The sequence below is a fragment of the Staurois parvus genome, unplaced genomic scaffold (genome assembly GCF_062004578.1).
Source record: "Staurois parvus isolate SC_StPar_1 unplaced genomic scaffold, SC_StPar_1.0 ptg000365l, whole genome shotgun sequence".
Taxonomy (NCBI): Eukaryota; Metazoa; Chordata; class Amphibia; order Anura; family Ranidae; genus Staurois; species Staurois parvus.
Genome location: NW_028318161.1, coordinates 386,189 through 407,182, shown reverse-complemented (window position 1 = coordinate 407,182; position 20,994 = coordinate 386,189). Strand labels below are relative to the sequence as shown.

Genomic DNA, 20,994 nt, shown 5'->3' with positions numbered 1-20,994 from the left:
GCTTGGACCAACCATGTGACAGTGCTGTTTGCCAAGTACTGTAATGCAGTAAGGAAGAGGAGTGAGTCCCTCTCAACACCAGGAAGTTCTGATCTTTTCTTTGGTTTCAGTGGCCAAACACAGTGGAGTGTAGTGCATAGGCAAATTACAGGTTTTCTTTAAGTTCAAAGTGGTAAAAATGTGATTGTGTGATGAAAAATAAGCATTTTATTGTGTATATGAATAATGGATGTTCTATATTATGAACTATCTCTCTTGGGCCACCCTTAACAGACCAGGAGGTTCTCCGGAAGCTGGAGAAAGAGAAAATCCTTGTGTTTACACCATCTCGCCGGGTGCAGGGTCGCAGAGTGGTTTGCTACGATGATCGTTTCATAGTCAAGCTGGCATTTGATTCTGATGGCATCATTGTATCTAATGACAACTACCGAGACCTCCAAAATGAGAAGCCTGAGTGGAAGAAGTTTATTGAAGAGAGACTTCTTATGTATTCATTTGTCAATGACAAGTAAGGATCTTCAGATCTGCATTATTGCCATTGTCCTGTATCCATGAACTTTGAAGTCTGTAATTTTAATTGCTTTTCTATACCATATGGAAAGAAAAGGAATATATTTGAAATATGAAAAGAGATGGCAGTGACTATTGATATCATTGTTATTAACATTATTATTGTTATTTCTGAGCTGTATGTTAAAGTTTAAATTTAGCGTAAAGGGAGTGGGAATTTGCCGTCTAAATTAAATAATAGAATGAGCACATGCTTATCATTCAAAATTTGTAGCTCAATTAGTTTGCTTTATATGTGGATGCAAAACAGATGTGGATACAGAGATTCTGATGCATGTGTGGTAATCAATTCAATATTGCCAGTTGCCAAAGTATCTGACTTTTTCAGTAAGACCGTAAAAAGGTATTGTGCAGAAAGATGTAACCAAAATTTGGAGTTTAATTATAATGGAACTTATTGACATGTTTTTGTTAGCTTTTCATTAGATGTACTGTACTAACAGTGATCTAATTAACAGATTCAGGCCTGTAACCACAACCCTGAATACACAAAGTGTATTACGCATGCTGTTCTTCAGGTGTTTGGCTTTCAATTGTTAAATCTGTCCACTAGAAAATTCATCATAAGACAAAGCTCATACAATATTCCAACGGTCTGAAAAAGTGGAATTAATGTATCTTCATAGATTTCTTAAAGGAGATTATTGATAAATATTTGTCCCAAATTGAGGAGAATGTCCAACCCAGCCTGCAGGATGGCCACCATATTTCCTCTGACCAATAACCTGTACAAGATTAATATTACACCTTTCCATTTACTCCAGAATGGAAGCTTTATTGTCTTTATTCAGAGAATTACTCCAAGCTTTGCTCGAAGTGTTCATCACGTTATTGTCCATCATTAGAGAATGACCTGCTTTCTCCAGATGCTGAACTGAGCTCTTTTCCATGCTCTGACCGGCAGAAGTAGACAAAATCCCTAGTCTCCTCCATGGGCCATAATCAGTTGGTTGAAGGTTAGCCCCTAGTCCCCTCCAAATTCCCTGTTTTAGTTGGGTCTGTCACATTTCTCCCCCCTCAAAAGTAGACTAACCAGGTCCAAGACCTCCACCTGGTTTGGACGTTTGTTAGTCGGACAGAGTAATCCAACACAGTCTCCATTCTTTGTCGCCGGGAGGAGTTGTCATCTGTGGGTGTGGGGCAGAGGTGCCTCTGTCCAGTTGCCAGAACTCCAGCTGGACGGCCTTTACTGTTCCAAGGCTGTCTGCTGCTGGGGAGAGGGGCCAAGTGCCCCGACTCCCTGGAAACATGACACCTGAGGTGCTAGGCAGAGACCAGTGGTACTCTGCCCTGTTGCAAGCGCTTAAGCTCAAGACTCCCACATCCTCTGCTGACTGCTGGGGAGGAAGGATGGCTTCCTCCACTCCCAGACTGGATGTGCCTCTGGGCAATAAGGACGGCTTCCTCTTATACCTTCATATGGCTGCTGAGACAACATTTCTCTGGTACTGTCTTCCAGATGCACGGATTCTCTGGCTGATTGTTGGGTAGAAAGGATGATTCTTTTGCTCCCAGACTGTGGATCTGCAGCTGGGAAGGGAGGATGACCACCTCCTCTCCTGGACTGTGGAATTGCCACTGGGGAGACTAACTGGTCCTTCTGGACTCCAGGACTCCCACTGTGGAGCAAGGATGACTTCCTTCACTCCCAAGTTCCTACACTACCGCTGGGGAGGGAGAACGACCACCTCCTCTCCCAGACTGTGGGTCTGCCACTGAGGGGGAGGATGACCACCTCCTCTCCCGAATCCTCGAACTGCCACTGGGAAAGAACAACAGCCACCTTCTCTCCCTGCACCCCCGGAACTGCTGGGGGTGTGGGGCAGTCGTCTTGGACCCTCTGTCCTGTTGCCAGTGCTTCTGCTGAGACTGTGTATTGACAGAGACTGGCGGTACTCTTCCCCACTGCCAGTGCTTCAGCTGGGGTTAGGAGTTTCACTGTATTGGCCTGCTGCTGGGGAGAAAGGCTGCCATCCCTGGAGCTCCAAAAGTGCTGGTGGTGCTGGGCAGAGGTCATTGGTGCTCTGCCCTTATGCCAGCTCTTTCGTTGGGAGGTAAAATGAAAATTCGGTGTCCTCGCACAAATACTCCAGGGCCACCAGTTGTAGGCAGAGGTCAGCAGCCTCGATGTCAGCTCTTCTGCTGGAGGCTCACTGGGTTGTTCCTCCTCAGCAGAAAAGTTTACCAAATCCCCAGTCTCTTGGAGTCGCTGAAGGTACTGAGAAGAGGTTGGCAATGCTCTGCCCCGATGACAGCTCTTCTGCTGGTGACTCATAATCTATAACACCTATGGATGTGGGGGCATACTGTTTCGTCAAACAGTCTTTTTATATGCTTGTTCCAGCTCCCATTCTTGTGTGACTATAAAGTCCAAGTCACTACTCAATCCAAACTCCCTAAAATATTGGTTCTCCTCCCATCTCCACTGTGCTGCACTACCAAAATGTGGATCCTCCTGAAGGACCTCAAATATCAATCCCAGGCCTCCAAAGTCATAGCCTTTTATGGGATTGCTGTTCTCCAGCCACGGACACACTTTGGTGGCATAACATTGCAGCGTTTGGTACCCATCGTCCACCACCATTTCTGCCTGCACTAACCTATCCAGCTCCATCAGCCATTCCTCCTGAGGATGCTCTCCTAGGAATGGTATATACACAAGTCCAGCTGCAGCCAGTACCGATCCATGGTCAAAGAGAGGACCTTTCTATAACAGTCTTGCTCCACTTGGACAACCTCCCTCCAGAGCTCCCAGTGGATTGTGTCTCTCAATTCCAGTATGTCCCAGGCAGACCTAGGCTGTCCATATTGGGTGAACTTCTTTCTCCACTCGAACTACACCTCCATGGTGAGCGGCTCCTGGAACACTTCGTCCTGGTGATGGTTTGAAACTGCTCCATAGGGAGGAAGTAGACCCACTGCTCCCAACCAAGTGTGACAGACCACCTGGGTGCTTCCATCAGAGAACTGCATCTTTGCCGCTGGGACCCAGGAACAAGGTAGTATAGCTGGGCATTGCACCGAAAAAATAGATGACTTCAAAAATAGGGGCACATTGAACCCCACATGAACAATAAAAACAAATATTACACATTGGGATAACCATCACACAATGATTAGATAACTAGGTAAGGTTGGCACAAGACGAATCCTATCATGTAGGAACCTCCAGCAGAATTAGCCAACAGACAGAAACAATAGGTAATTCATTTAACTCCATTACCAATGGGAGAAAGACACAGCAGTAAACACAACACCTTAATAAACAGATTAAAGTAGGATGCCTCAGCATCAGATTGTTTTGAGCTGATTATATTAACATCTGCTCGCAGTCTAGGAGGGGGGTTGAAGCAGTCCATGCTGGTTTGGGCACAGAGACCCTAAATCTTTATCCGGGTCCTTCAGCTCTCAGAGTTTGTGTTTCGTGGAGACATGTATTTGAATCCGAAGTAAAACTACTCCAAAGGTCCCCCAGGCACACACCTTCCAAAGAATAGAGTCCCCTCAAATGCCAGGACCCATGGTCAGTAGGCAAGAGGCTAGCCTGCTCTCCTCTCCAAAAGCCCATCTCCCAGTTGGGTCTGTCCAGTTGGGTCCACAAGTTTTCTCATGGTGGCTGTTCAGACTAATTTAAATTACTGATTCCTTTACTCCTAAAAATACAGGATTGGGATTGTGGCATGCACCACAAAATCCCTAGTCCTTTCCTGTTCATCCTCCTTTAAAGAATTTCTTTGTACGCAGTCTGGGCTCCCCCGACAATGTGTTCATTCCTCCAAAAAGGTTTGCTCAGCAATACACCATGGAGAATGAGCTCACTAAGAAATGGAATATGCCTTCAGTGGATACAGCAGTCTCTTATATCATTAAGACCCTCTCATTCCCAGAAGGTCTCTGTATTTAGGGATGCCTCAGACAAACAAATGGAGACTTTATTCTAGGCCTCATTTGCGCTGGTGGAAGCAGCTTTTCATCCAGCAATTGCAGCTGTTGGCATGTGACAAAACATTTTAAGATCTGGTCTCATCACGTGACTAGAGGAATTCTACTAATAATCAAGCAAAACATAGAGGATTTTCCGTCTGCTGTTCGCTTCTCAGTGGATGCATGAAACAATAGAGCAACTTTTGAGTCTTGAGGTCTTGACGTACACATAAACCCTCCCCCCCCCCAAAAAAAAAACTACTTATCCAAGGGACTAAATCTGGGTCCCATATAACAATCTATTTGTCCTGATAAGAAATAATGATTTTAACCAAACCTGAATCTGGAGTGCTTTTAGGAATATCTGGGCCTTTAAAAAGGAAAGGAGCTTTATGGCTGCAAACTTCATGTTTTTGACATTGCTCTGTTTATCTCCTACTCACCTCCCTGCCTGTCTGTCAAGAAAAAAAAACTTTATTCCTTTAGGTTACCCTCACACACGGAAGCACTTGGATGCTCAGTACAAGCGCATGCTGAGTAGCCAAATCAAGCTTCGTTGCTCCCTCGACGATCACATGACCACTGATCGCTGAGTTCTCACCACCGTGAGCAGAGAGCGATGACTGCCAATGACCTCTGTCGGCTCTAAGCCCCCCTGTGCTCACTGGAGTGCTGGGCTGTGGAGAGGGAGGGAGCGGCTCGCTAAGAGGCTGAGCCAGGTGCCACTCCAGACTTTGGTGTAAATGCCAACTTTAAAGTCGGGATCTTTCCCCAGCTTGGACTGGCTCAGTGATGTCAGCTGATCGTGGGCTTCAGCCCACTGTGAGCTGACAACAAGTCACAGAAATGCAGAACAAACTGTGTTGACTTTGGCTGTACTTCTCCTTTAAAGGATAAGTTCACCTTTTACAAAGAAAAACAATAAATTCACACTTTTGGCAGGTAAAAAAAATGTGCATTTACTATTTTTATTGATTTATTTTAATAGGAGCCTAGAAAACATTGCACTAGCAATCTGCAGATCACGGGTGTAATGTAGGACTCCTGCAGACTGTCCGTGTAATCTGTGTGCCCGTACATCAAACGAGCAGCCAGTTTCACACTGACAGGAAGAATCCATGCAGTACCAGAGTCCTCACCATCGCTCTGGTAGTTCATTGAGAACTACAAGCCGTCATTTGCATATGTTGTTGGTACTTGTAGGTGATTTATTCACAGAACTCTGTGAATGAATGATACAGCCATGATTTTTTTTCAAAAAGTGACAGCTGTTACGGCAAACGTCTCCCCATACTGCTGTCACACAAAGCAGGTAAAACATGTAACATGTTCCCGAAGGTAAACTTATCCTTTTTAACCTTTTCGTTGCCAGAGCTGTGTTTGCGTTTGTTTGCACACGTTTAAAAAATTATTTTAGGTATGAACATTGCATAAAACACCCAAAACATTATGTTCCATTTTTTTTCTGTCATATATTACTGCAAAAAGCCGCCTTAAAAGCCCCCTATAGAGCATCAGTTTAGCGTTATGGAAATGGTCTGGTGTTGGAATTATTTCTGTAATTCCGGCATGCGTGGCGATATGTAATATGCATCACAATTGAGGTTTTCATGTGCAAGCTCCCCAATGTGTGCATTTTACGTTTGAACGTGCATTATGTCGGGTGGGGGTCTCAACATTTTTTTTTGGGCGGGGGGAGGATTTTATGTGCTTGGATGTAAAATATTTTTTTTTTATAATTTAAAAAAAAAAATTCCTTCCTTTTTTTTTTTTCTTTTTTTTTTTTTTTTCCCCCATCAAAGTCCCCTATGTGATGATTTTTTTTTGGTAACAGGTTCTCTTTTATAGTGACATCCAGGGTCTAGAAGACCCTGGATGTCTCCCCTGTGCTCCACTGAATGTAATGCAATGCAGATCGCAATGTCAACAGGGACCCAGAAGTAATGCCATATGTCACTTCCAGATCAGGAACAAGAAGAGAAGACGTGTGTCTACTCTCCTCCCTTCCCTCTACCCAGTGGCATCCCGCTACGTTGGTCCTGAGCAGGCAGATGCGCAAGCAGGGCTCGGGATACGTTGAGAGGGTACTTTGCTGGGGTGTGTGGAAGCATTTGGATGGCAGCGCAGCAGCTTGAATGCTTTGAACTGACAAGCCCTTCTGCTTACCTGCAGCAGGGCTGAGTGTTACGAAAAACTACCTGCCAAGTGACGGAACTGCATGTCCTGGGCATCAGGCGATAGAAATTCAGCATCCCTGATGTGGAGCGTATTTGTCTGGTCCTACCGGATGGTTTAATTCAGAAATGACTCTGGGCTCTAGGCAAGAGTACTTTAATGCTCAAAAGTTGGATCAAAATTTGGCTGGTTCGGCAGGGACCGGCTGAGATTCGATCCAGGTATGGGCAGGCTAATTGTAACCAAGTCTATTCTATCAATATTTTAACATTTGATTACTGCCAGCAACTATAGCCGCTAACTGTATTCATTGTGTTCTGACGGCAGGAAAGGCTCCCTGCTCCCCTTCCACTGTTGGCAGAACACAAGGGCTGTGTTGAAGGAAGGAAAGAAAATCTCTGTGGGCCGCTTAAGCCAAGTTCCACAACCTGCCACTACATTTTGCCAATCTTAGGCCTCTGTCTTCCAGTCAAAACCCCATTTCCAGTTTCATAAGAAACCATGGCCTCCAAAGCCTGCTAAACTGAAGTCCTCTTCACAATGAAGGGGTGCCCCCACATGCTCAGATGGGGGACGTTCCAGGCCTTCACAGAGGTTTGGCAACAGATTGCGGACGAGTGGACCTCCAACATAGTGGCTTGTGGCTACAAGCTGGAAGTTTTAGAGGTTTTTTCCCCCCTCCATGCTTTGTTTTTTAAATGTTTTCTTTAAATCTACTCTTCATAAAAATCTTGATCATCTTGAATAATTGAGTGACCATTCCAGTTTAAGAGGACGAAAGACTTTGTGGTTTCTACTCAAATTTTTCATTGTTCCAAAACTAAACAGACTTGTAATATTGCCACTTGCACTCGAGGATTTACCCCCCTTCCTGACCAGGCCATTTATTGTGATGCGGTGCTGTGTTACTTTAACTGACAATTGTGCGGTCATGCAACGCTGCACGCAAATTAAATTGATGTCCTTTTTTCCCCACAAATGGAGCTTTCTTTTGGTGCTATTTGATCGTTTGTGTGTGTTTTTTTTTTTTTTTTTGTTTTTTTTGTTTTTGTTTTTTTTGTGCTCTAAACAAAAAGGCCAACCAATTTTGAGAAAAAAGCTATTTTTGAATTTTTGATATTATACATGTCCAGTAAAAACTTTTTCAAAAATCACATTTTGTCAATAAATTAAGGCCAAAATGTATTCTAAATGTCTTTGCTAAAAAAAATCCCAATACGTGTACATTAATTGATTTACATTAAAGTTATAGCGTCTACAAATGGTGGTATAGATACTGGTATTTTTTTTTGTTTTTTTTATACTAGTAATGTCGGTGATCAGCAACTTATAGCGGGACTGCGGTGGGCATTCTGACACTGGGGGGGAAATGACTGTCACTGACATCCCCAGTGACACTAATACAGTGATCAGTGCTAATAAAAAGCCCTGACATTGTACTAGTGGCACTGGGCAGGAAGGGGTTAACACAAGGCCCGCGGGCTAATCCGGCCCTCCAGGCCATTTCATGTGGCTCTTGCATCTCTCCTGCAACTATGGTACCTCCTTAGTCTCTGCATCCACTTTGCCACAGCAGTCAGCAGCAGAGAGGAGCACAGAACTCCTCTGCCAGATCCTGCACCTCTCAGTGCAGCTGCAGCACTCCCTCATCTCCGCCTCCCCTGGTCTCAGCATTCAGAAGACTCTGGTAACTGGCTCCACACCTTCTCTGGTCCTCTTCCAGACCCTACACTTTCTGCTTCCCAGCTCTGCCCCTAAAGGGTGTGCATGGTGATGTTAGGGAGGGTGGGGATTCTTGACATCCAGATACAACTGGCCCTTTGAGAGCAATCATAATGCTGATACAGCCCGCAATGAAATGGAGTTTGACACCCCTGGGTTAACATTTGGTGCAATCAAAGGGTTAACTGTGTGCTGTGTGTATTACAGTGTAAGCACACTGCTTAGTATTGCTCTGTTAGGCAGAGCAATACAAAGCAGTATGCTGGAGCTGACTGGAGAGATCTGTATTGTTTACATACAGATCTCTCCCAAGTCAATGATACTCGGCGATCGCCGGGTGTCGGTGGGGAATCTCTGACCAGGACCCAGTGATTGTCAGCCATAGCCGCCAATGGTTGCGTGGATAGGGCACACGCGCCCCCCTACCCGTAAATGCAAAATCACGTATATATACAGTGAGGAACAGAAGTATTTGACACCCTGCAATTTTGCAAGTTCTCCCACTCAGAGTGGGAATGCACCTACAATGTGAATTTCAGACCCCTCCATGATTTCTAAGTGGGAGAAATTGCAAAATCGCAAATACTTCTGTTCCTCACTGTACGTGATTTTACGCAGCCCTGCCACCCTGTAGCAGTATTTCTGCTATAGGGTGACGGTTAAGCACAATCTGCTCTCCAAAAACAGTGAAAGATGTTCATAAAGTTACAACAGCAGGTAAATGGGCAGCTGGGATGGTGGATGAAAAGCACACACTCTGGCAGCTCCAAGCCAATGGATTTGGAAAATCCCTCATGAACAAGCAAAAACGAAGCAGGGTGCCAGATTAGCGTATAGATAAAACAACACTTTTTAATCTAATCTCGCTTACATCTAGAAAACCTGTAATCTGCTCCAAGTGTCAGAATGAAACTACAAAACATCTCATAGCAATCTGGATGGACTGATGGCAGCTGCATGGAAACAGTCAGGGGCCTTCTGAAAGATGACAGATCAGCGGTGTCTCTCCTATCACTGTAAGCACTGACAGTAGAACAGACAGAAGAACGTGATAAGTTGAAGGGGGGCGGTCCACAACGCGTTTCCTTTTCCCTCCTGTCCTCTATCCTCATGCCAAGACTGTATCTTTGAATAGCAGCAACTGCCTACGGTGGTTTCTCTGTTCCATCTCAACCAGGACATTGTGTTTCTGTCATTCTGTTCTAAGCTGCAGACACTGGTTGACTGGGCTTGTCACACTCTTAATGTGGTTTGTGTTGTCAGGTGTTACCTGAAGTTGACTACTGCAATTTGTCAATCAGATTCCCTTTTTGTGCTTCCTGAAGGCCAAAGGAAGGGTCAAGCAGCTTTCAAGTCTACCGTTTCTTGATGAATCTGCCAGCTTATTTCTCAGGCTTAAAATCTAAAGGAGAAACGTTCTACTATATTTGGTGACCGTTCATTTTGCAAGGAGTGTGAATACTTCCTGGGCTATTTGACATCAGGCTTCGGTAGCTCATAGTTTTTAAAGCTGCTACCTGCCCTTTACTTCATACTTTTACAAAGTTTTTCCAAGTAGATGTAAGAGGATTCTACCTTTTTTTGGTTGGAATGTTTTGCAGGCTGCTGCGTGAGGTTCTAACCAGTTTTGGTTTAGTTGTTTGGGGGTAGTTGCCATGTTGTCCTCCCATCATATTCAGTGCTTTTGAGACATCCTTATCTTAATAGATATGAAGGTGATCTGTGTCCCATGATGTATGACAAAGAAAATGGGATATTTTGGTTTTACCTGTAAAATCCTCCTTAGAAGACATCACGGGACACAGAGATCCCGCCCCTCATCCTCCTGTGGTTTTTGGCTTGCTACAAAAACTGAAACCCTGCCTAACTGTGAGGGGTTGTGCCTGGGAGGGACTTCCTGCCTTTTTTTTTTTTTTTTTTTTTTACAGTGTCCATTCACTTGAAGGTGGCTGCATAACTTTATTGCATGACCTTGTGCCAGGCTATGTTTGATTCCTCCTAAAATAATTGCACATTACAAAGCGTAGTATATACTTTGTATAATTTGAACTATGTGATCCTTTCCACTGTATATCCAGGTTTATGCCACCAGATGATCCACTAGGAAGGCATGGCCCCAGTCTAGAAAATTTCCTGCGTAAAAAGCCTGTTGTTCCTGAGCATAAGAAGCAACCATGTCCCTATGGTAAGCAGACAATGCTAACTGTATATGTTGTTGTTTTGTGTCTGTTTTTTGCTTTTTTACAGCATGAATTTGTGTTTTCTTATATTTGAGAATATGCATGCAGTTGATCTAGGAGTTGGATGATCCAAGAGTTTTTAAAGTTGGATTCCATCCTGAATGTATGTTTGTTTTTTATTAATGTCAAGGCTAGCCTGGAATGTCACCTTTGGGGCCCCCAGCTCTTCATTGTGGTGCTTTTCAGATCTCAGTGACTGTATTAGCCACAGAACGCTTTTCGGGTCCAGAGCCGTTGCACAGCTTCTGGTTTGACCCAGTCTCTGAAAACTTGTGAGTACAGTTGGTCCGGCTGAAGCATCATGTGCTTGCCCTACAGTTGGCACAGTTTGATGCCATTTTAAAATGCCCTCAACTATCAACTTGGTTAAGGCTGGGGGTTAGAGCACAAATGTCCTCAGCTAGGTGGAGTGTTGTGCGAGCTCTACTCTTTCTCCCGTCATTCAGCTTTGAGGAAGTACCATCCTGCTGTTGCTCCTGAAGCACCGCATAGATCATTCAGTCTCTTTCCACTACCAGACTAGAGTGACTTTATCCCCTCCATCCACCTGTAACCCTCATCAGCACAGGTAACAGTTCTGCTGCAACATGTTTCCCCAACCTATACTCACTTGCTGGTTTTTGGGGTGTTTATCAAATATGACTGGAAGGAACAGATGTCTGCAGTCTAGAACGTATGCTCCCTATTAGAGGAGCATCTTCTTTGGAAGCTTCTTCACCTTTACGGGGCCTCCACCATGCAAACAGGGACCTCCGTATCCACTTTGGATTTTTTGCTTGTAGAAGCTCTAAGCATGCTCCTGTGCTATCCTTGACAGAGCCTATCTTTGACATTTCTGGATTTTCAACTCAAACCTTGCCAGAGGCCCCTGTTAACATTTTGTAATCCAGTTTCACAGACTACTCCTAGATAGGCTGTACTTGTGCACCTTGCAGATGACTTAGGTTTACAAGAGGTTGTTTTTAACCTAATTGATGCAGTATGTGCTACCTTGCATTTAGAAGATCAGCCTGTTATTTCAGGTCTAGGGTCTTTTAAGGCTCCCACAGCTGCAAAGATCTTTTCATTACACCCACTGTTTAATTTCTCTGAGGACTGGAGTCTCATAGTATCCTGGCTCCCTCAAGAGAAGATTATGGAACTTCTCCTTCTTGAAACAGTCTTTTCCCACCATAGATGCTCTAGTAATCCACATTAATGAACCTACTACCAAACAGATGTGTAAGCTTTTGAGATTTCACTGACAGGCAGTTGAATTCACACTTTGATTTAGCTGGGGTGACTTTGCATCCTGTGTTGATCATTTTAATTTTCAAAAAAATTTCAAAAACTATCTCTTTGGATTAAGTGCCTTAAAGAGGACCCTGACATTCAAAGCGTAGGTTCTAATTTTATTAGACATATGGAGAAACTGTCTGGATATTCTAGGGTTGTTCCTTGCATGGCGTTCAATGTCCGGTAACATGGGAAAGGGCACTTTAACTATATGCCTGGGATGCTGTTGATGTGTCCAAGGAACATCTAACTCAGTTGTCCATTCGGGGTTGTCGCCTCTTCTGACCTTCTGTTGACACTGTCATTAGAAACTTCTCTGGGATCATTTTAATACTCAATGCAGCATAAAAATACATATCAACGCAAATGTGCTTAAGTGCATAATCACACACAGTGCAGTGCAAGTGTATCCTTTAAACAAGACAAAGTACAGAATAAAATGTACACTTTTTATCTATAGTAACGTTTTTTTAAACCAACACTGGTGGGTTTTTTTTTTTGTTTTTTTTTAATAAAGATTGCGGGGAAAGAAAAACTTTTTGCAAGGCCATAAATGCGAATTTATGTATTCATTTTGTAATCGTGAGTAAAAGTTATCTAAAATTAATTGATGTAACTAAAGTTAAACCAGTCCATAGCAAAAATGTAAAAATTGCTCTGATTCATGGGGAGTGTACAGGTGTGAGCAATTAAGTGGTTCATGGATCTTCTACTGGCATCTTTGTTTCATCAAAGACCAAGATGGTTTGGATTAGACCCTCACTAAAGAGGTCCCCTTCCAATGGACCTTTTGCTATCTTCTTTACTGACCCAAAAATGTGTGCCACCTTCTTCCTTTAGAGTGCGTGGGGTGTCTAGAATTTTGCTTTTCTATTATGTTTTTTCCCTTTTGGGGGATCTCATCCATCATCAGGCTCCCCTTTTTGTGTCAGGGTGACTAGGCATCCAGATGATACCTTTTGGATCAAGACGTTCTAGATACTCAGTCTCTGCCTGTTTATAGGGTGTCACCTTGAGGGTGCTTCCCTGTACGGTGGGTCTCCTCAGCCCTTCCAACCCCCTTTTTTGCATAAGGGTTTTGTTCACTTGGTATACTTTTCCCTTTGATATTGCTTCTGCAGTGGTTCCCCTCTGGGCTTGATACGTTTCTTCTTCTGTCTATCCATTGTGACTGGTGATGTGGCAGCACAGCCATTTTCTTCATTATCGAACATCCTACCCTACTTCTAAAGTTAAGAGTATAATGCTTAGCCCTTCTCTACTTCATTTTTTGACCAGTTAATCTTTTTTTTTTTTTTTTTTCCCCGTTGTCCAAGTTTAGGATTTTTTTTTTTTTTTTTTTTTTTAATCCTGGGTCTAAGTCCAGTGAATTATTTTCTTGTGTATTGATTTAACTGTTGCTGGTCTGTTCTATTCCCTCTTCAGTTGTGTCTTTGTTTCTAACTGTTATGTCATGTTTTATGTATGTTCTGTTGGTAAATTACTGTTTTGATAGGATTTTTATGCTTATTATCAAATCTTTTTCTTCGTGTCCATTGAGGACACAAGTCCCGTCCAGTCCCGCTGTGCTTTTGGCCCATGGACTGCTATCTCATAAAACTGAGGTGCAGAGAAGGGTATATACAGGTACTGGCTTTTAGTGGTCATTGCCAGTTTCCAAATCTACTGTAGGTGTTATTATAACCCGTGTCCTTCAATGGGTTCCAGAAAAGGTTTTACTGGAAGTACAATTTTTTTTTTTTATTCTCAGTTAAGGGTTAGAACTTTTTGTCAAGTTTGATTAGATACATGACTCCACAGGGTCCTCTTCACCTCTTGTATGTGCAGGATGGTTTCTTCTAATGCATAGAGCAGCACTGCAATGAGTGCAAAGGCAGCTCAATATATTTGCCCATGATCGCTTCCCTTTAACTACTTGACCTCCGAAAGATTTACCCCCCTTCATGACCAGGCCATTTTTTGCGATAGGGATAGGGCGCTGTGCTACTTTAACTGACAATAGCACAGTCATGCAGTGCTGTACATAAATTCAATTTTATATTGTTTTTCCCCACAAATAAATATGATCACCTCTGGGTTTTTTTATGGTGTGCGCTATAAATAAAAAAAAAAAAGACGAATTTAAAAAAAAAATTGTTTTTACATTCTTCTATAAAACATATCCAATAAAAAAAAATTTAGGAAATCAAATTTCTTCATAAATTTAGGCCAGAATGTATTCTTCTACATATTTTTGCTAAGAAAAAAGCCTAATAAGCATCTACAAACTATGGTGTGTGTGTGTGTGTGTATAGGAATTATTTTTTTAATACTTGTAATGCCAGCGATCAGCAATTTACAGTGGGACTACTATATTGCGGAGGATGGCCTGACACTAACTGACACTTTGTGCGAACCAGTGACACTAATAAAGTGATCAGTGCTAAAAATATATACCCTGTCACTGTATTAATGACACTGGCTGGGATGGGGTTAAGCATCTAGGGCGATCAAGGGGTTAACTTGTGCCTAACCAGTGTTTTTGTGTACTGTGTTAGACGGGGTGGTCACAAACAATCTATCAGTGATCCTGTCTCATGTGCTGCATGGATGAGTGCTGTTCTGACAGGAGGGAAAGCCCAGAGAATACAACACAGCGCACCTCCTCCTGGCTCTTACCTCTCCACCTTTTCTAGGAAGTGTAATGGGGATTTGAGGGGGAGATATGTGCTAGTAGGAGGGTTTGGGGGATTTGAGCCAGGAGGGGGGATTGGGAGGAATGTTTGTGCTTGGAGAAGGGGTTGAAGAATGTGTGCTAAGAGGGGGGAATGCTGACAAACATTGATTGCCACTTTATAATTGAACAATTTCCAATTCATAGAATCATTGAACAATATATGTGTATGTGTGTGTGTGTGTGTGTGTGTGTGTGTGTGTGTATATGTATGTATGTGTGTATATTTTTGTGTTGCCTATGGCAGCTCAAAACATAAATACACTACTGCTGGTGAGTGTATATAACTGTAATAGAACAGAATTAAAACAAATGTTATTTTAACAATGTGCCTCTTGGTAATGCCCTTCATTTATTTCAGGGAAGAAATGTACGTATGGACACAAATGTAAATACTACCACCCTGAGAGAGCAAACCAGCCTCTGCGATCAGTAGCCGATGAACTCAGAATAAGTGCAAAACTGTCAGCGGTCAAGACAATGAGTGAAGGTGCGTTGGTAAAATGTGGGACTGGGCCATCTAATTCCAAGGGAGATGGATCCATGGAAGTGAAGAGAATTGCTCCTAAAAGACAATCTGATCCTAGTATTCGTTCTGCAGCTGTAGAGCCAGAACAGAGGCTCTCAACAGCCCGCAAATCAGAGGCCAACTCTGTGCCATCACTTGTATCTGCCTTGAGCGTGCCAACTCTTCCACCTAAGAGTCATGCTGTCAACGCTTTGAACACACGTTCAGCAAGCAGCCCTGTGCCTGGATCATCACAGTTCTCCCATCAGAAATCCTCTTTGGAGCACATGACAAGTGTTCACTATCCACCAATACTGGTCACTAATAGCCATGGCAATTCTGTCAGTTACACTGAAGAGTATCCAAAATATGACTCTCTGGGAGACCACGGTTACTACTCAATGCTAAGTGATTTCTCTAATTTGAGCATAAGCAGTATGCACAATTCTGAATACTACAGCACAGAGCAGGACAGAGCAGTATTTTCAAGGAACTCCAGCCCATGTCCAGATAGCTGCATGAGTCACACAAGCAGTGACTCCTACTCTTCATACAGTGACCTGTATTTGGGCATCTCTGATCCTGGACCTGAAGACAACATCAAACCCCAAAGGCCACCTCCACAGAATAGGCTGCAGCCATTTGCACATGGCTACCATGAAGCTTTAACACGAGTTCAGAGCTATGGTCAAGAGGAGCCCATGCAAAATTCCCGCAAGCAGTCCTCTTCACATCTGGCTTTGCATATACAACATCCACTTGTTGGGGCAAGGTCCAGCTGTCCTGGAGATTACCCAGCACCAGAGAATATGCACCCTTCCGCTAATGCTCAGCCTGGGAGAGCACTGGTCATGACTAGAATGGATAGTATATCGGACTCCCGTCTTTATGAGAGTAACCCCATGCGGCAAAGAAGACCTCCACTGTGCCGTGAACAACATGCTAGCTGGGACCCTTTACCTTGCCCCACTGACTCCTATGGTTACCACTCATACCCACTTAGTAATAGTCTCATGCAGCCATGCTATGAACCTGTCATGGTAAGAAGCATGCCTGAGAAGATGGAACAGCTCTGGAGATCTCCTCACTGGCCAGTTATGGCCAGTGAACATAGAGGACAACACATCATTCCAGAGCATCAGTATCAGACCTACAAAAACCTGTGTAACATCTTTCCTCCAGCAGTGGTACTCTCTGTCATGGAGAAGAACCCGCACATGACCGATGCCCAGCAGCTTGCAGCGATTATTGTATCAAGGTTACGATCAGGTCAACAGCACTGTTAATATCATCCCTTAAAGCCTGGACAATAGTATCTATTGATCAAGTTGCCTGAATAAAACCTGGCAGTGTTTTTCACATTTTAGCTTTCTCAGATAATCTATCGACCAGTTTTTTTTCCTTTTTCTTGCCACCACTTAAACTTTACAAAGACTATAAACTTTTATTTATTTTTTTAACGTAAACGTTATGATCTTTACAGCATTCCAAAAGGAGTGCATATTTTACTGTATAGATATATTTATCCCTGCTAGACCTGTTTGACAGGTTAAACCTCAGTTTCTTGGAAGGCTAAGTCACTGATTCCTATTCTTAATAAAGAGAATGGAAGGGTCAGTCAATCTCTCCAATGCTGGAGATCCCAGCACATCATCAAAGCACATAAGTTGCTTGCATCATGTTAAGTTCAGCTGTTCACAAAAAACACCTGTTCATATTGTTAGCAATTATATTGCATGCTTACATGTGTATTTGCAGTTTCAATCAGTACAACCTTGTACATAGGTAGTTCCTTTTCTTTATTGTTCAACAAAACTTGTCTTTGCTTAAAAGAAGGTTGCTATTGCACAGGGAAAATGTATTGCTGAATGCTCAGATATTTTTGTATCTTTTAGCGTTCATAGATATATTACCATGTTGCAATACAAAGCTGTACTACAGATTTTATATTTGCACAACAGAACCTTTGTTTTGTGTTTTTTGTTTGCACAATTTTTGACAGGTCACTAGTCGGTTGTACCTCAGTAATATTTTGTAATAGCCATGCGCCTCTTAATCACAATTGTGCTTTTGGTGCCCAAATACAAAGGAAGCCTTTAAATTTCATGGGCCAAATGCATGTAGTATTTTGTAATAGAGAAAGAAATGTGTTTGTATATTTTTTGATGTAGCTATGTGTCCGTTTTGTGGGCAAGAAAAAATCTGGACATTTTTCTTGAAAGAAAAACCCATTCTGATAGTATACCATTGATATGGCTCCTGAGGAGATGTAGCTTAAGACTTTGATTTCTGAACACATTATTATTTGTTTGGCCATACCTGGGCTTCAAGTGATATTTATTGCCAGTACCCAGATGGTTAAATGGCTAATAAACAAATTATAATGCTGGTATGGATAAGAGCTTTTGATAACATTTTTAGAAAAATATATGTTTTTTTAATATATAAATGTGGTTTTTGGGTTATCTACTACCCAGAAACAGGTGATCTATGTCTGGTAATCCCATTAATTAATATTACAAAATAGCATTTGTAGGCCTCCTTTAACCTAAAATGAAAGATATTAACAGCATGTTGCACAGAATTTACTTAGTGATGGATTTCTCGAGGGTTCATACAAATATGGACGCTTTTATGATATTTAAATGTTATGTTTAGCTCTTTTACCTAAGCCTGTTTATGAGGTTTACGAGTCCTTTACCTGACCGTAAGGGAGTACAACTCTTGTGGTGTCATTCCTGCAATAGGAGGGATATTTTTTATCATTTGTTAATTTGTCTTGTATGGTATTTTTTTTTTTTTCTACTACCAATTTATTTGTAAATGTCAGTGATGTCAAACATGACTCACCAGAGACACTCAACATTGTAATTTGGTGTCCGTACATGACCTTACTTTAGTTAGATATACGGAAGGTGTAACTATCATTGCTGTTCTTTTCCAGCAGGTACTGGATATGTTTGAGATACAGGCTTTATTCACTACTTGGTAGTGGATTAGTTGCACTTTTTCGTGGTTGTTTTTGGTCTATGTACATAGATGTAAGGGGGAACACTGCAAAAAGCATTGCCAGACCAGGCATTTTCTTGGTGGTCTTCTGCTGCACTCAGGTTGCTGACCCTTAGCACTATACCTTATTTAATTTTTTTAATGAACCCCATTGTATAATACTTTAAGGTTTTGAAGCCAAACCATAGCCACTGCTTTGGGCTTTAGGTGACTTCAGTTTTTTTTTTTCATGAAAGCTTAGAAGGGCCAAGCTGATTGCCCTTTTTGTTTCTTCATGAGAAGGTGATAACTGCCTAAATGTTTCTTACTGTGAAACAAAACAGAACGTCAGGCTGCCGTCAGGGTTTTCTCTGGCTTTTTGAGAATTGGGTCTTCGGCTGCTCCGCGTTAGCTTTTGCATATTTTTATTCACAGGGGAACCTGTGGTACATACAGTACATTGAGCCTCCTGAGTAAGTGTCTGTAAGAATTGTGTTGCCTAAGGCCACAAGTATGCTCCCTTTCATGTCTCTGGAACACAGTAAAGAGGGAACTAAGAAACTTGTTGTGGTTTTAACACCCTTTTTCAGATGCTTTCAATCATGAGGCTCATTGAGAAGTGAAAGTGGCGTTGATGTACAACTATACTGTTAGTGTATGAACTTTGTGCATACCTCTTATGAACAATATAACTGAGCATTTGAAGTGAACCCGTCAGGATGGCTCTTCTGTCACAACTAACCTACAATTTTATTGTGAAAACTTGGAAGAGTAATGCAGCGGCACCTTCAGTTCTAAATAGGAGCCTTTTTTGTGGCATATAGCAAATGTTCTGAAATGTTCACTTTAATATGTGCAGAGGTCAGTATTGCTCTCCAGTGTTGTGCTTCATACTTGTGATTTTCACTTCTCTGTTTGTGCAAGCTACCATTCCTGGTTAATGGTCACAAATCATCAGATATCTATAGGCTGTGTTTCCACAAGTCTGTGTGGATGAATCAGCTGGTGAGAAGCAGACAATTTTGTCATTTATGAATAGTCAGAAATGAGATCCTTAATAATGATGTGCTCACTGCAACATACTATACTGGACAGTTGGAGGCACAAGTGTAGTAAACACAGGTAGTAACTGCAATGGAAATTTAGGCCAAATCCTAGTGAATTTATTCCTCTATTCATATCTAACTATATATTTTGCTGTTCTTTGATGGGAATAAACATGTTTACAACACATCCAGAGCATGAAAACATTTTAAATCTAAAATATCTGAAATAATTACCAATAATTAGTGCTATTTAAACCACCCTGCTCCCCATCTTTTAAGTTTCATGAACAGCATTAAAACTAATCAGATCTCTAGACATGCTTTTTTAAGGCTCTTTGGATTCTGAATTTTACTACAGGAGAAAAGAGTGACTTCTTTATAACAGCATTGGATTATGAAAATATCCTAATAGATGATGAATATGATCTAAAAGCCCTATTATATCCTAAACTATAAAAAAAAGTTTGGATTGGTGATCAGCTTTAAATTCTATTTACATTTTCTTTAAAACAACAGTGAGTGAGTGTATTTTTAAAAGTTAGGATTTGTAGTACCAGTTTTCTCCAGGATTGGCGAAGGGCAGCCGAAATATCCATCTTGCATAGCCAGAATTGACCTTTTGTTTGTTGATACAAATTGTATCTTTTTTTCTTGATTGTATAAAAAAAACTGCGGACAATGTGTATGTAAATAAATAAATGTATATATTTATCCTTCTAAAAAAAAGTATACACAGACAAAAAAAAGTGTAGAATAGTTACAGCAATGCATTTTCACTGCTATGTTTGTGACACTATGTGTCACTTTGTTGTAGTCCATGGTGTGGAAGCCACTTCACTGCCATTGTACCTGCAGCTCTCTACCTGAAGTGCAGGATTAGGCCGCAGTGAGGAGGTTAAATAATTCCTTAATGACTTGGCAATGTAGTTTATAAAGAAACAAGACCTTTTCAAATTCACTTTATTATATAAATATATATAAATGACTAAGAGTATGCACAGATAACCTGTGCATCCATTACATAACTTGTCTTGGTATTTATTAAAGTGGACCCATCTCCTCCATACAGTGGAAGCAGCCATATTGTGGGTGTAGCCTTTAAATATAATATTGACTGAAACATGCAGCTTCAGTCAGGTATAAAGCAGCCTGTTCACCTTGTTGAAACTTGCAATGCTAATTCAGAATGTAAATCAAAGTGATGTAGCCAATAGCAGCCAGCTTGATTTCAGTTTACTGAAGTCATATCTGAAAAATGAAGTGTGTTTGGTTGCTGTGGGCTAACTACTGTGTGCTTTTTTTTTTATTTATTTTTTTTGTTCATTAAATCCATTCACTTAACCATTGCTACATCCCAGAAATGGCAGCCTCTACAGTTTACAGGTGACAGGTACACTTTTTATTGACTTTATGTTCCTAAGTAGGAATTTTAGTACAGGCACTTGGAGTTTTTGTAGTATTTTGTAAAATGTGCACTGCAAAAAAAGCATTATTAAATTCAATTCCACTTGAGTGCTTATGTAGCAGTATTTTGCAGTTGTTTGTACCGTGGTCTGTGCTGTGTGCGTTATTTTTATATTTTTTGATTTTGTTGCATGGAATCAACTTTTAAGTACAGTAAGTTACTGGGTTTTGTGTTAGCTCTGCATTGTGTATTTGCACTGAGTGAGTGGAAAGTGGGCAGTATACTTTCTGCCACATATACATATGCCTATTGGTTTGATATTTAACACTAGTTAGACCTGAGTTTACTCTGTTGTGTTTTCTCATTTGAAGAGAATATTAGTGCATCTTAAAGATTTGTTACTGTAACTTTGTTCCCTTTTCTTGTGG

General features: G+C 41.7%; 1 protein-coding gene across 3 annotated transcripts in view; it reads left to right on the top strand.

The window, feature by feature from the left end:
• ZC3H12B (zinc finger CCCH-type containing 12B) overlaps positions 1 to 20,680 on the top strand; it is a 98,416-nt gene extending 77,736 nt beyond the window's left edge. For all 3 annotated transcript variants that reach the window (XM_089685178.1, XM_089685179.1, XM_089685180.1), the window contains exons 4-6: positions 274 to 508; positions 10,470 to 10,576; positions 14,981 to 20,680. In XM_089685178.1, coding sequence (XP_089541304.1) covers positions 274 to 508; positions 10,470 to 10,576; positions 14,981 to 16,413 — 1,775 coding nt within the window. In that variant the 3' untranslated portion in view covers positions 16,414 to 20,680. The remainder of the gene's footprint in view (positions 1 to 273; positions 509 to 10,469; positions 10,577 to 14,980) is intronic.
• Positions 20,681 to 20,994: the final 314 nt, after the last annotated feature.